The sequence below is a fragment of the Brachyhypopomus gauderio genome, unplaced genomic scaffold, assembly GCF_052324685.1.
Source record: "Brachyhypopomus gauderio isolate BG-103 unplaced genomic scaffold, BGAUD_0.2 sc259, whole genome shotgun sequence".
NCBI lineage: Eukaryota > Metazoa > Chordata > Actinopteri > Gymnotiformes > Hypopomidae > Brachyhypopomus > Brachyhypopomus gauderio.
In genome coordinates, this window is record NW_027507080.1 from 129,903 (window position 1) to 144,927 (window position 15,025).

The 15,025-nt window shown below is 44.5% G+C and overlaps 1 protein-coding gene across 6 annotated transcripts; it reads right to left on the bottom strand.

The window, feature by feature from the left end:
- Nucleotides 1-141: 141 nt before the first annotated feature.
- LOC143504316 (uncharacterized) lies at nt 142-14,762 on the bottom strand. Of its 6 annotated transcripts, none has more exons than XM_076995846.1 (6): nt 14,492-14,761; nt 14,282-14,380; nt 4,844-6,522; nt 4,402-4,533; nt 4,020-4,304; nt 142-2,470 (listed from the first exon to the last, which is right to left on the bottom strand). In XM_076995846.1, exons 3-5 carry the CDS (start codon nt 5,208-5,210, stop codon nt 4,045-4,047), a joined length of 759 nt encoding a protein of 252 aa, XP_076851961.1. In that variant the 5' UTR covers nt 5,211-6,522; nt 14,282-14,380; nt 14,492-14,761; the 3' UTR covers nt 142-2,470; nt 4,020-4,044. The 6 variants fall into 6 exon arrangements, with proteins under 6 accessions (XP_076851961.1, XP_076851965.1, XP_076851964.1 ...); XM_076995850.1 differs by lacking the exon at nt 142-2,470 and having other exon boundaries at nt 3,910-4,304; nt 4,844-5,655; nt 6,365-6,522; nt 14,492-14,762; XM_076995849.1 differs by lacking the exon at nt 142-2,470 and having other exon boundaries at nt 3,910-4,304; nt 4,844-5,924; nt 6,365-6,522; nt 14,492-14,762.
- Nucleotides 14,763-15,025: the final 263 nt, after the last annotated feature.

A 15,025-nucleotide genomic window follows, 5' to 3' on the forward strand; every position in this document is an offset into this window, starting at 1 on the left:
CATATAAGAGAAGTATTAATGCTTTAGTACACTCAAGTGTGAATTTACATTATGGAATATTGCAAATTTGCAGATTTCTTTCTTAAACTTCAGAAATTGACACCACACAAAATAAAGCATAAACACAATATGAAGTTGTATACACTGGTGTTTTATATATCAATTTTCAGTAGATACTGTGTAATCACAGACAGCAAAAAAGTACAGACTTTAGTCAATGGTGGCTGAAATAAATCAAAACGTTACTGCACCCCCTTTTGTTTTAAATGTTGTGTGTGTTGAGAGGTTGTTTTTGTTGTAAATGTGGTTGTCTTTTATATGTATTTTATGCTCCTACTTGTGTACAGCACCTTGGCCAATGACATTGATTTTAAGGTGCTTTATAAATAGATTTGATTTGATTTGATTAAAATAATAAACACTACAATAAATGCAATATACAGCTACAAATATGTTTATACACAGTACAGAATGGTGTCTTAAGGTCACAGCATGGTTCATTCTAGCATTGAATACATTACTGTCCCTCGATCCCAAATACAAATACAAAGTTCTTTTCTTACTCATTACTATTATTCATCCATTTCACTGTCATCATCAGAGTCATCATCCCATGGAGCAATGTGCTCTGTTTCTTTTAAAGTATTTCCACAATTTTGGCATCTACATAAATCTGTACAACACGGGCTGGCAGACATACAGGAACATCTCCCTGTCTCACATTTGCCCTGCTTACAACTGCAGTGAACTACCTGCAACACACTTTCAGGGGCGGGGGTTTTATGGCGCATTTCCACTAGGGCCTGCTTGGCGCGGTACGGTTCGATACGGGTCGATTCGCAACGGAACGGTACGGTCGCGTTGTGTTTCCATTACAATGGTGGACCACCACAATGTGGGTGGAGTCGCTGTTGGCGCGCGGGTTGTAGTGTCGTGACATCATTTGTATGCGACCACAACACCGTACAACAATGGACGAGATGGCGATGGAAGGACTCGTGTACCTTGTGCTAGGGCTATGGCTTTTATTCCGGAAACGTGCAAATGAAGCGAGCAAGAGAAGGCTTCAGTTAGCGAGACGCACAACACAAGAAAAGGAGCGGAGACTTCTTGTGACCATACAGCAGTATCAGGCCGAGGACAACAGGAGAAGGAGAAAAAGACATAGGCTGGTAAGCTAAGCTAACGCTAGTCGACATCGGTCTTTCTACCCGAAATAAATGTGCAAAGTGTGTAAAGCTAACACAGTAAAAAGTCTGTGTGTGTGCGTTTCAGATGGCTTTGTTGTTGGCTAATGGCCGTCGCAAACGCTCAGTGTGGACATTCCGACGAGCGTCTCAGTGGTGGGACGTTATTGTTCCTGAGTTCACGTGCACACAGTGGCTACAGAACTTCAGGATGTCCCGAGACGCGTTCGACTCCCTCAGCAACAAATTGCGTCCAGCCCTGGAGCGACAAGACACAACTTTTCGAGAGTGTGTGCCCGTACACAAAAGAGTGGCAATAGCACTGTGGAAGCTCGGAGTACAGAAGCATAGGCCATCTGTTTGGAGTCAGCACTACAACTGCGTGCAGGTGTGTGCAGGATTTCTGTGCTGCAGCAGAGACACTACTGGTACCTGAGCAGATTCGTTATCCAGACGAACGGCGATTCAGGGATATGGCGGAGTACATACAGACTAGATGGGGACTCCCACATTGCGTGGGTGCTATTGATGGCTCCCACATACCCATCATTGGCCCACGACTGTGTCACACCGACTACTTCAACCGCAAAGGCTGGCACTCAATAATCCTCCAAGGTGTAGTCGACGGAAAGGGCCTCTTCTGGAATGTAATGGCTGGAATGCCCGGGAGTATGCATGATGCTTGAGTGCTGAGACTGTCCATGCTGTGGGAGTTGGCCACCCGGGGAAATCTATTTCCAGCAGGTGTTAGGACAACCAGTGCCATGCCCGCTGGCTATTACATCCTTGGAGACTCAATCAATCAATCAATCAAAGTTTATTTGTATAGCGCTTTTAACAACTCAAGTTGTCGCAAAGCAGCTTTACAGGGTTTACAAGGTTAACAATACTATGGGTCCAGAACCCTAATGAGCAAGCCAAAGGCGACAGTGGCGAGGAAAAACTCCCTATGGTGGTGGGGAATAGGAAGAAACCTCGGGAGAACCAAGACTCAAAAGGGAACCCATCCTCCATTGGGCGGCCCGTTAACACACAAATACACAAGTCACACATAATTCACACAATCAGACTAGGTAAAAGGTAGAATTGAAAGTTCTGGGTTTTGATATTGTCACTGTAAATATCTGTTGATGAATGCCAGGCTTTCATTCCGTGTCGGAGCAGTGATGCTGGTATTGTAGGCTCCGACTGCAGTGTTACTCCCCAGGTGAACCCCGGTATCAGCACATCCACCGGCAGCCAGACCATCCCCCAGGTGCCTGCAGGTGCCTGTATCCAATCGTCTTGGGTAGAGCCATGCAAGAAGATAGATAATACAGACTGAGTGGACATGAATTTAAACCACCGTTGATTTAAATGTACGTAGCTCACGTGCCAGTGATCAGCATGTGGCTCCGGCAGACTAATCTATAGCAGCATAACTAAAGGGAGAGGTTCAGAGGTGACCACAGGCATGAGGGCTCACTGAGACATTGCTTTCCAGTCAAGTCATAGTCACAAATAGAGTGATGCCAAGACACAGCTGGATGACAGCATCAACATCTCAGATCACCAGAAATCTCAACGTCTGGGGGCCCCCAAGCCCCTACACCTTACAAGGGGAACTTTAGCTGAAGGCTTGACTAAACAGGTGAGTCTTAAGTCTAGATTTAAAGATTGGAACTGTGTCAGAGTCTCGGATTGGAGCTGGAAGGCTATTCCATAATTGAGGGGCTTTAAAAGAGAAAGCTCTGCCTCCGGCTGTATTTTTACTAATTTTTGGAACTACGAGAAATCCAGCATTTTGGGAGCGCAAAGGGCGAGATGGGTTGTAGTAATCAATGAGTTCACTCAGATATTGTGGGGCAAGACCATTTCACGCCTTATAGGTTAACAGGAGAACTTTAAATTCAATGCGATATATAATCGGCAGCCAGTGTAGTGCGGCGAGAGTGGGACTAATATGATCGAATTTCCTAGCCTTGGTTAGGACTCTAGCTGCGGCATTTTGTACAAGTTGTAGCTTCTTTATGGACTGTTTAGAGCATCCAATTAGAAGACTATTACAGTAGTCCAATCTCGACGAGACAAAAGCATGAACTAGCTTCTCTGCATCAGCTAATGAAAGTAAGTGTCTCAGCTTGGCAATATTACGTAAATGGAAAAAGGCAGCCTTAGTGACATTGCATACATGTGTGTCAAATGAAAGATCAGAATCAATAGTGACACCTAAACTTTTTGAGACTCTGCCTACCCCTTACAAAAGTGGCTTTTGAAGCCATTTCAGGACACCGGAAACCTCACAAAAGAGCAGCAGATCTTCAATCAACATATCAGTCGCACACGTGTTGTTGTTGAGAATGCTTTTGGCAGACTTAAGGGTAGATGGCGCTGCCTTCTGAAAAGGAATGACTGTGAGATTCAACTTGTGAAATCAATGGTGTTGGTATGCTGCGCTCTGCATAATTTGTGTGAAAGTTATGGAGAGACATATGACACTACATGGGATGTGCCAGCTACTGCTGCACAGCAGCCAGTGGCAGCAATGGCAGAGGGTGTGGAGGGGTGTGATGGTAGAGATGCTCGCAATGCACTGATGCAATATATCTGTCATAACAGTTAAATTGTTGCCCTTGCCTGTTTCATGTACACAAAGCAATAAAGCTGTGATTGTCAAACTCATTATCTGCTGCGGATTGTTTGTTAAGACAATGAACACACCCGGCATAAAAAGCATCAGTCATACAATCAAATGAAATAAAACTTTATTAAGAAATATATTAATGTTGATATTTACAAAATATGTAAATATAGTAAGAAAAAAGTTTTTAAAAGTGCAAAAAAGCAAATTACCCCAAAAAAAACTGTTAAAATGTTTTCACTGGTGTCTGTCTCGCAATGTTTTTACAAGTTCACCAAACACCCCGAGGAAAGCCCGGTTGAATGAAGCATTTTCCGCCAGCTCCGCTCTCCTCAGCTCGGCTTCTTGTTCACGGGCCTCGCGAGAATCACAGAGCAGCAGCTGGATGTGCTCCTCGCGCTGCTCATGAATCTGTTCATGCATCCGCACATCCTGCGCCTGCATCTCCTGGAGATGTGCACAGATATCTAGGTCAGTCTGGGTCCTTTTTCGCTTGCCTAGACAAAAAAGGGTAATGGGAGTTGATTAGTAAAACTGAAATGCACTCGGTACTCGTGCTACTCCGGTGCTTCACATGTTTTTTGTGTTCCTCACCTGTATTGGGCCGCCGGACAGGCGTTTGTGATCCAGCCGGTGTAGAGACCGCTGGTTCCGTGTATGACACGGATGATGCGGGGGAGGCGGGAGGTTCCAAAGAAGCGCTCGCCTCGTCAGTGGAAGGGGAATCTTGAACATAAAAAATAACAAATATTAAACACAAGCATTCCCGTGAAAGCAACAACAATATAGCGTAACTGCACAAAATGTGTAGCACGTCATCACTGCTCATGCTTTGTTAATGGCTACAGCTAACTAGCAACTAGCTAGGCTCCACGCTGTGGCCAAGAGCTAGCTATTGTACAGTAGTGACTGTGGTGGTAACATTTACTACAAACACAGCTCTAAATTCCTGCGTTTACAATAGATGCGTTCATATTACGTTCATATTACATCTTTTGTGAGCCTAGTAGTAAAACATAAATCACAATACACTCACCATTCTCCGTGGCCTCCAGCACCGACATCGCCGTGTCCAGCACGTTTTCTCTGCTGTTGCTGGCTGGCCGGTGACCGTATATAGCATCCATCTGCTGGAACCACTTCCAATCTTTGCGGTTTGCACCGCTGCGTGCATTGTGATCCTTCACCGCCCGGTAGTCACTTTTGAGCTTTTTAAGCTTGGACCGACACTGTATAACGGACCGCTGGTAGCCATGAGTGGCCATTAGCGCGGAAACCTCACTAAAAACTTTTACGTTTCTAGTGGCCCCGTCCAGTTCGCCCTGGATTTTTTGATCGCCTATTATTTGCAGAAAGGTCTGTACCTCGGCGTTCGACCAGGGAACATTCTTGTGGTCCTCCATTCTTCTCTCCTCGGGTTTTAAAAATGGCTGAGGAGTCGGTAGTGGATAGCGGAGGAGTCGCTCTCCTGACGCAACCTGTGACGACACGTCACAGAACAGTACCTCTTCGGAACGGTTAGAACCTCAAGCGAGTCGGTACGAAAAAAGTACCCAAAGGGGCCGGCTCACAGGGAACTGGTACTAATGGAAACACTCACAAACCGACCCGTATCGAACCGTACCGCGCCAAGCAGGCCCTAGTGGAAATGCGCCATTAGTCATCCAGGTCACCGTTAACTCTCCATCCTCAAGGTGCCATCCATTGCCAATGGGTGTCTCATTATTGTTGCTTGGTAGTTTGTCCTTTTGCAGTGCTGATACAGGGCATCACTTGTTGGTGGCATGGATAGTTCTGGCAAAGCTGAGGTTGACATGCAGAATGTTTTGTATCTGGCATCGTTCACATCTGCCAAGAATGTCAGACCATACAGTTGGCACACATATTTGCAAAGCAGATCAAAGGTCGACTGATCCAGGTTAAAACTACTGCCCAAATCTGTAAATGCAGTCAGGTATTCCTTTTTCTCTGAGGCAAGAGAAAATGTCTTTCTTTTGCCCTTGCCCTGAAAGGCACTTGTAGAGTCACATCCTGAGAATGTATGGATCCCAATAAGCGCTGAACACACACGGGTGCCAAGAGCTGATGACACCTTGGCTATGTCAATGATTTTTGTTCTGTTGGTAAATCCAGTGAAAAAATACAACTTACAAGGTAAAGCTCTTTGCAAACTTACAGCAATTACTGACACATCAGTATCAGGGCTCTTGATGACTACAGTCTTAAGTTCCTGTGCAGCATGTTGTGCATGTAAAAACAACCTGGAATATCAACATAGCCAGCGTTGGTTCCTCAGTTGCACCCACAATCCAGGAAATCAGATTATACAATTTGAGAGGGACAACAGATTTAGCTTCAGTTACATTTAAGTCATCTGATGTGGGTGGCCATGGGCATGTCATCCCAGAAGCGTCACGCAAAAGCTTTTGTAAAATCAGAGCTGCACTATAAAGTGTGCTTGTGTCCTCTGTAGTGTCACTGAGGCACCTACACTTCACTGTTCCTGACCAGCTGTTGTATTTGGGGTTTTTTCACAGTCACTTTCAGTTTGTCTTACCTCAGTTGTTGTTCCTGTGTCTAATGGGTGAGGTCGCCTGTCTAGCAAAATATCTGCAGATAACGTCTCAACAAAAACCATTTGACAAATGTTGCGCTTGCTGGGAGAGTAAAACACCAGCTGGGGGAAGTCACGGGCTAACGCCTCTTCAAATTATCCTGCAACATAAAAACAGTAAAAGAAGATCACAAAATGAAAACTGTGAGTGTGTATGTGTGTGTGTGTGTGTATATATATATATATATATATATAATTTTTGTTATATATATATATATATATATATATATATATATATATATACACTTTTTGTTATATATATATATATACACTTTTTGTTATATATATATATATTAACAAAAAATGTTTTATGTACAAAACTTACACAAAGTAGCAAAGATGGATGTAGAAGGACAATGTTTACAATGTTTACAATGTTTAAATGTTTCTGCTGTTCTCTGTCTCTCACCCTTTAAACCAAGCCACCGTTTGACGCTATTCCTGAATGTGTCCCACCGCGTTCATGAAAATGCAATTGCCTCTTCTTTCTTTAAAGATGTAAGATGCATATAACATTGTTTTGCACCTTTTTTAAGCACATTTGAAGACAGTGTTGTCGTAAATTCTTCATCTCCACTACTCTGTGTTGACCAAACGGGCGCAGACATGTTGGATTTCAGCTCCAAAATGCAGCCACCTGATTGGTCTAGAGGGAAGTAAGTCCGCGAATCCGTATCACTCATGAAGAAAAGACTACTACGCGAGGAAGGAACTATAGCCGATTTAAAACACGAATAAAAAAACTGCAGGATTATACATGGAGAACTTTTACTATTGCGCTCTGCACCAATAGTTCATTTTATTAAAGAAATAATTATTTAGTGCCCCATATATGGAAACAGGATCAAGCGAAAAACGTCTTCACCTTATGGCCTACAATGTATTATTTCATTATTCAGTATTCTCCAATGTCATGATTTCAGGTAAGGTGAATTTCTCTGTACGTAACCAAGTTTATTTTCTAATCTGTATCTTCAGACAGTACGACACGCACTTTTGCAGACGTAACCTGTCTTCGTGAACTATCTTCGAATTGCGTTGCTTTAAGATTTAGGAAATAAAAAATGAAGTTAGCAGTTTAAACTAGTCAGTGTGGATATGGGACACCCCTCTGCCCCACATGTTTCTGTGGATTTTAAGTGGTTTTGTATAAGCAACGTTGAGAATTCTTAGCCTAAAGAATATTCGTTGTTGTGTGTAGAAACATATAGTTTAAAGTGATCTATTCCAATATAAAAATGTTAAGAGCACATAGAATTACATGAACAACATTATTGAATAAAAGTTTTGTATTTGATTGAACCAAACAGGTTAAGATTTGATTTAAACAGGTTACATTTAAATAAGTTTTATATAGCCTACGTTTCCAAAATATGGAACCAATCGTCTTTAAGCAGTCTATAAAAGAAAGAGTCTCTCTAGAATAGTTAAGTCTGTCTGTCTGTCTTTTGCTTGCCCCCCTCCCCCCTCTGGTGCACTTTATACTGTCAGCTAGTCAGGAGAAGTGTCTCTGTTTAGTATGAGATATGAGACTGATTGTGTCGCGTATTTGTCACGGAACAGCTCCGGACCCTTCTCTGTGGGCGTGTCATTATGTCGTCTGCGTGCAGTTATGTCCATGTTTGTACTTCCGTGGGTGTGGGTTGTTTGTGAGCGTGTTCGTTTGTTACACCTGTGCCTTGTCTCGAGGTCACATGGATCTGTGTAATTCACCTATTTAATGTGCGTTCGCGCAGTGTCGTGTGCTCGTCTTTGTCTAAAGCTACGTGTCAGCGTGAGTGTGTTAATGTGCTGCTTGCGCTCCGCACAGAGCTTATTCGTGTTGTCTCATTAAATGTTCATTGTTCACCGTAATCGTCTTGGTGCCTGCTTCCCACACCCAAGCGTTACAGAAAGACGAGCCAAAAGAAAAAAGGTATGCCTGGATACGCCACCAGGGCACCTAAAGGGAAGAGGAAGAGCCGTCGCCACCACGGCTCTTCCCCAGTCCGGCGCCACGAAGCCCCCGTCTCCGAGCAGGAGATGATGCGGAACCCGGTCTGCGCATACATGCTCTGCGCGGCTCGGGAGTCGGAAGACGCTGAAGTGGCCGAACACTTCCGCCAATCAGCGGTGCGCATGTGGGAGGACCAAGACCTCGCCGCGTCCCTAGAGCTGCCACCCATGGCTGTGGGCGGCGGTGTTTCAAGGAAGGGGAGGAACAAGACCCAGCGCGCATCCTCTCCCGTGCGTGTTCCTGAGAGTGCCGAGGAGAGGAGAGGGGAGGTGTTTCTCCAGGCGGCGTGGAGAGAGGGACTCCGCGCGATGACGCGCGAGACCAACCCACTGGCCGAAACCGGAGAGGGCACAGAGGACCCGCTGGTCATCTACGCGGGGATGGTACGTGCCAATCCTCCAGAGGACGAGTCCGAGGAAGAGGACTCCGAGGAGGAGTATTCCCCGTCAGTGTGCTCAAAGAGCACGGTCTACTACGGGGAGGCGAAGAGAAGGAAGACTTCAGCCCCCCTTCGTCGCTGCACCCAGCCCCGTCGGGAACCGACGAGCAGAGCGAGGAGAGTGAGGGGGAGAGTCTTAGCTCGGTGAGTTCGCTCTCGACCGTATGCAAAGGGGGTGGGAGCGGACCGAACAGTCCACCCGCGTCGGAGAGTGGGGACTCCTGTGGGGAGGAGCCCATGGACCACTCCCGATGTGAGACCCTCGCACAGTCCATGGACTGGAGCGTGGCCGAGGAGGAGATGCCGGCGATGGACACCACCCCTAATACCAGTTCCAGAGGGGGCTGGCCTAGCAAAGGAGGGGCTTCCTACGGGGGGTTCCCAGAGAGGGAGTGCCAGCAGGCTCATAGGGCGGCAAGCCCTTACGGCACTCTCGGAGGAGGGAGCCGCAGACCCGGGAGGAAGGTTGCCGCGAGACCCGCTGGTCGCGCTGCCTCCAAGCGGAATGCAAGTCGCGCTGCACCTCGCGCCCCCGACGGTAGTGCTGCCTCCAAGCGGGCTACAAGTCGCGCTGCACCTCGCGCGTCCACCAGGTGTGCGTCCCCCAAGTGGTCGGACAGTCGCGCTGCACCACGCGCATCCGCTAGATGTGCATCCCCCAAGTGGTCGACAAGTCGCGCTGCACCCGGCGCGTCTGCCAGCCGTGCGGCACCTGGCGGTGAGCAGGCAAAACAGGCGGGAGGAGAACTGCCTCCTGCAGCATCTCCAGCCTCCGGAGCTTTCTCGCCACTACAGGCTTGGCCCAAGGCGGGAGGCCTGGCTCCGGGGATGAATGTCTGTGTTCCTGTGTTTTTGTCTGTCCCCTTGTGTCTCCCTAACCCGCTGTTCCCGTTTGTGCCCTTCGTGTTTGCTGTTCCGGTGTGCACCCAGGGTGGGTGCGCTAGAGCGGTTCGCGGCGGTTCCCGCCGTCGGGGGTGACGGCTCTCGGAGGCTCGTGGTCCCGGCGGCTCCGGACCTGCCCATCGGTGTTGCTTCGGGGCTTTCCAGCTGCGCGGGACGCTCCGGGAGTAGCGAGCCCCTGGTGGCGGGTTCTGTCACGGAACAGCTCCGGACCCTTCTCTGTGGGCGTGTCATTATGTCGTCTGCGTGCAGTTATGTCCATGTTTGTACTTCCGTGGGTGTGGGTTGTTTGTGAGCGTGTTAGTTTGTTACACCTGTGCCTTGTCTCGAGGTCACGTGGGTCTGTGTAATTCACCTATTTAATGTGCGTTCGCGCAGTGTCGTGTGCTCGTCTTTGTCTAAAGCTACGTGTCAGCGTGAGTGTGTTAATGTGCTGCTTGCGCTCCGCACAGAGCTTATTCGTGTAGTCTCATTAAATGTTCATTGTTCACCGTAATCGTCTTGGTGCCTGCTTCCCACACCCAAGCGTTACAGTATTGGTTCAATAAAATTCAATAAATATTGATTCAATATTTAATACTTAATCTCTACTGTATAAAAGCGTTCACCAGCTTACACGCAGAATGCAGTCTACTCACTGAAAAAATAAACTGTTAAATTGTCATTGAATAGCATTTTGAAAAATTGAAAATTCAAAACTAAAAATTCTAACAAAAAAAAAAAGACTTTCATTTTACATAGTTTCTATATTTACATGTATTTAAATGTTTTCATATACTCTTACATTGACAGCCACACTACTGAGATGGGTTTGGATGTTTCTGCTTCTCACTCTCTGTCATGCTTCCTTTGGTGAGTAAGTTTCTTTATTACTTCAAAGCTACGATCAGCATATGTGGGACCTTATATTCTACTGACTGTACTGTCTCTGACTGTACTCACTGTACTGACTGTGCGAAATGTCTCTGACTGTACTGGGTTGACATCCCACATAGGAACTACACTGCTGTGCTGACATGACTCAATGCATAGTAATGGCTCAGAGGGCGGCGCAGCGCTAGCTATAGCGGCAACAGGCAATGTCCAGTAATATAGATCAATGGTACAGACAATACACCAATCCAGTAATATAGATCAATGGTACAGACAATACACCAATCCAGTAATATAGATCAATGGTACAGACAATACACCAATCCAGTAATATAGATCAATGGTACAGACAGTACACCAATCCAGTAATATAGATCAATGGTACAGACAGTACACCAATCCAGTAATATAGATCAATGGTACAGACAATACACCAATCCAGTAATATAGATCAATGGTACAGACAATACACCAATCCAGTAATATAGATCAATGGTACAGACAATACACCAATCCAGTAATATAGATCAATGGTACAGACAGTACACCAATCCAGTAATATAGATCAATGGTACAGACAATACACCAATCCAGTAATATAGATCAATGGTACAGACAATACACCAATCCAGTAATATAGATCAATGGTACAGACAATACACCAATCCAGTAATATAGATCAATGGTACAGACAATACACCAATCCAGTAATATAGATCAATGGTACAGACAATACACCAATCCAGTAATATAGATCAATGGTACAGACAATACACCAATCCAGTAATATAGATCAATGGTACAGACAATAAACCAATCCAGTAATATAGATCAATGGTACAGACAATACACCAATCCAGTAATATAGACCAATGGTACAGACAGTACACCAATCCAGTAATATAGACCAATGGTACAGACAATACACCAATCCAGTAATATAGACCAATGGTTCAGACAATACACCAATCCAGTAATATAGATCAATGGTACAGACAATACACCAATCCAGTAATATAGATCAATGGTACAGACAATAAACCAATCCAGTAATATAGATCAATGGTACAGACAATACACCAATCCAGTAATATAGATCAATGGTACAGACAATACACCAATCCAGTAATATAGATCAATGGTACAGACAATACACCAATCCAGTAATATAGATCAATGGTTCAGACAATACACCAATCCAGTAATATAGATCAATGGTACAGACAATACACCAATCCAGTAATATAGATCAATGGTACAGACAATACACCAATCCAGTAATATAGATCAATGGTACAGACAATACACCAATCCAGTAATATAGATCAATGGTACAGACAATACACCAATCCAGTAATATAGATCAATGGTACAGACAATACACCAATCCAGTAATATAGATCAATGGTTCAGACAATACACCAATCCAGTAATATAGATCAATGGTACAGACAATACACCAATCCAGTAATATAGATCAATGGTACAGACAATAAACCAATCCAGTAATATAGATCAATGGTACAGACAATACACCAATCCAGTAATATAGACCAATGGTACAGACAGTACACCAATCCAGTAATATAGACCAATGGTACAGACAATACACCAATCCAGTAATATAGACCAATGGTTCAGACAATACACCAATCCAGTAATATAGATCAATGGTACAGACAATACACCAATCCAGTAATATAGATCAATGGTACAGACAATAAACCAATCCAGTAATATAGATCAATGGTACAGACAATACACCAATCCAGTAATATAGATCAATGGTACAGACAATACACCAATCCAGTAATATAGATCAATGGTACAGACAATACACCAATCCAGTAATATAGATCAATGGTTCAGACAATACACCAATCCAGTAATATAGATCAATGGTACAGACAATACACCAATCCAGTAATATAGATCAATGGTACAGACAATACACCAATCCAGTAATATAGATCAATGGTACAGACAATACACCAATCCAGTAATATAGATCAATGGTACAGACAATACACCAATCCAGTAATATAGATCAATGGTACAGACAATACACCAATCCAGTAATATAGATCAATGGTTCAGACAATACACCAATCCAGTAATATAGATCAATGGTACAGACAATACACCAATCCAGTAATATAGATCAATGGTACAGACAATACACCAATCCAGTAATATAGATCAATGGTGGGACTTCCAGTTTGTTTGTGCGCTGTGGCCACAGCAGAGAAAGTGATGGCAGCATCCAGAGACGTTGTGGGTTATTCTACACTGACCTTATTAGTCCCATTACACTTCACTTTTACTTCTAGATAAGAAAACATCACACTTATCTACACAGCGATGGCTGAAATAGAACACTGTGTTGCTTGACATGCCCAACATCCTCATTCAACGATGCAGAGTTCTTAATCCAGCCACACTTTACCCATAGAGGATGATGGTGAGTCACATGACTGTGTTGCTGTACCTAACATGCTGTGTTCCCCCAGGTTGGACCTCAATGAAGAACCTCTGAATCACCCCGACTGCATTTTCTTTGTTGATGTGTCAGTATCCAGGGATCCAGCACAGATCAAAACAGAGTAGGTTGGGCTGTAGTCGCCCCGTCCTACTTAGTAGTTTCAGTCCCTCTACCACATCACCTCTCAGCACAGACCGCTGGACTATATGATTTAACCCAGGCATACAGATTGGCAGAAGGAATATCAGTTACTATTTACAATGACAGCAGGTGTGATTTTGGTGTAGTTAATGATTTTGGGCCCATTTGGAAACACTAGTTCAGTGATTCTGATTTCACATCTCAAGCTTGTGTTGATCTCCTGGATGTTCTCCAACTGCTGTCCACTATTGCTGTGTGTAAATGTGCTGCCCACACTAACGGTGCTGATTCTGTTTCTAGAGGGAACCAAGCTGTAGATGTAGCTGTCATGAGACCTGCTCTGTACCCCCCCACAAGTTCCTCTGTTGACCTTGCAGCTCAGCCCCTCCCTCCCCCTCACAGATCTACAGCACACACACACACAGGAGGAGAGGCCGTCTGGAAGAAAGCAGGCTGTGCTTTTCAGGATGGTGTGTGGCGCTGTCCTCTGGGCCGCCGTGTTTGACTATATTCATGTTTCTTTACTATGTTAAATTGACCCATGGGAAGACCTGTGTGTCCAAAGGGGAGATGATTGATCAATTAAAGACCCATTGGTTCACACACAGGTTTACTAATTATGCACAGAAATTATGTGCAGAAATTCTGTCATGAATGCGTGATATAAGATATCTTTGTAATTGCACAAACAACAAAATTTTGTTGGAGCAATCCTCCTCCAAATGCCAACATAATTAAATAACAAATATCAAAAATATCAAGAATAAATATAAAAAAATATAAATATTTAAAGTGACGTAGTGCATATGGACCTGAGTGCAGTGTGTTAAAGTGATGTAGTGAATGTGGGGTTAAAATCTGTTGGGTTTATTGTGGTCAGTGTTCATTAGTGTAACAGCTCTGTGATAGAAGCTGTTTTTTAGTCTTGTAGTCCGTGCATATAGTGTCCTGTAGCGTCTTCCAGAAGACAGTGGAGTGAAGAGACAGTGTCCAGGGTGTGTGCTGTCCTTTATTATAGCAGTGACTCACCTGGTGCAGCGGGTCCTGTATATGTCCTCTGGTCTGGGGAGCTGGTGCCCGTGATCCTCTCAGCAGTCTTGATAATACGCTGGAGATCTTTCCTATTGTCTATAGTGCAGCCAGAGAACCAAACAAATACAGTATGTGAGGACGGACTCAATGACTGATCTGTAGAAGCTCACCAGCAGTTGTTGTGGGAGTTGTGCTCTCTTTAAGCACCTCAGGAAGTGTATCTTTGGAGACCTTTCTTGGCCGTCGCTGTGGTGTTGGTGGTCCAGGTCATGTCATGGCTGATGTTAACACCGAGATACTTGATACTCTTCACAGTTTCCACTCTCTCACCACTGATTGTGATTGGGTGATGGACGAGGGGTCTCAGTCTCCTGAAATCCAGGATCAATTCCTTCATCTTTGTTGCACTGAGGATCAAGTTGTTTTCTTGACTCCAGTCCTCCAGGTTCTCGTCCTCTGACCTGTAGGCAGTTTCATCACTGGATGTAATCTTGAATGAATGAATGTTCAACTTATATAGCGCCTTTCTAGATACTCAAGGTCACTTTACAATTTTAATAGAAAAGTGTTTTTTCTGTGTAATAAATCATTTACAGAAGGAGTTTGGGAGTTAGTTGGGAAACATTTTGGAACTCAGCCAAGAATATTAAAATAAATGAAACTATTAATAATGAAAACTTGAGGAGCTCCACAAAGCTCCATTGATAATGTACAGACTGGTGGAAAGATCTGGAGAATTTA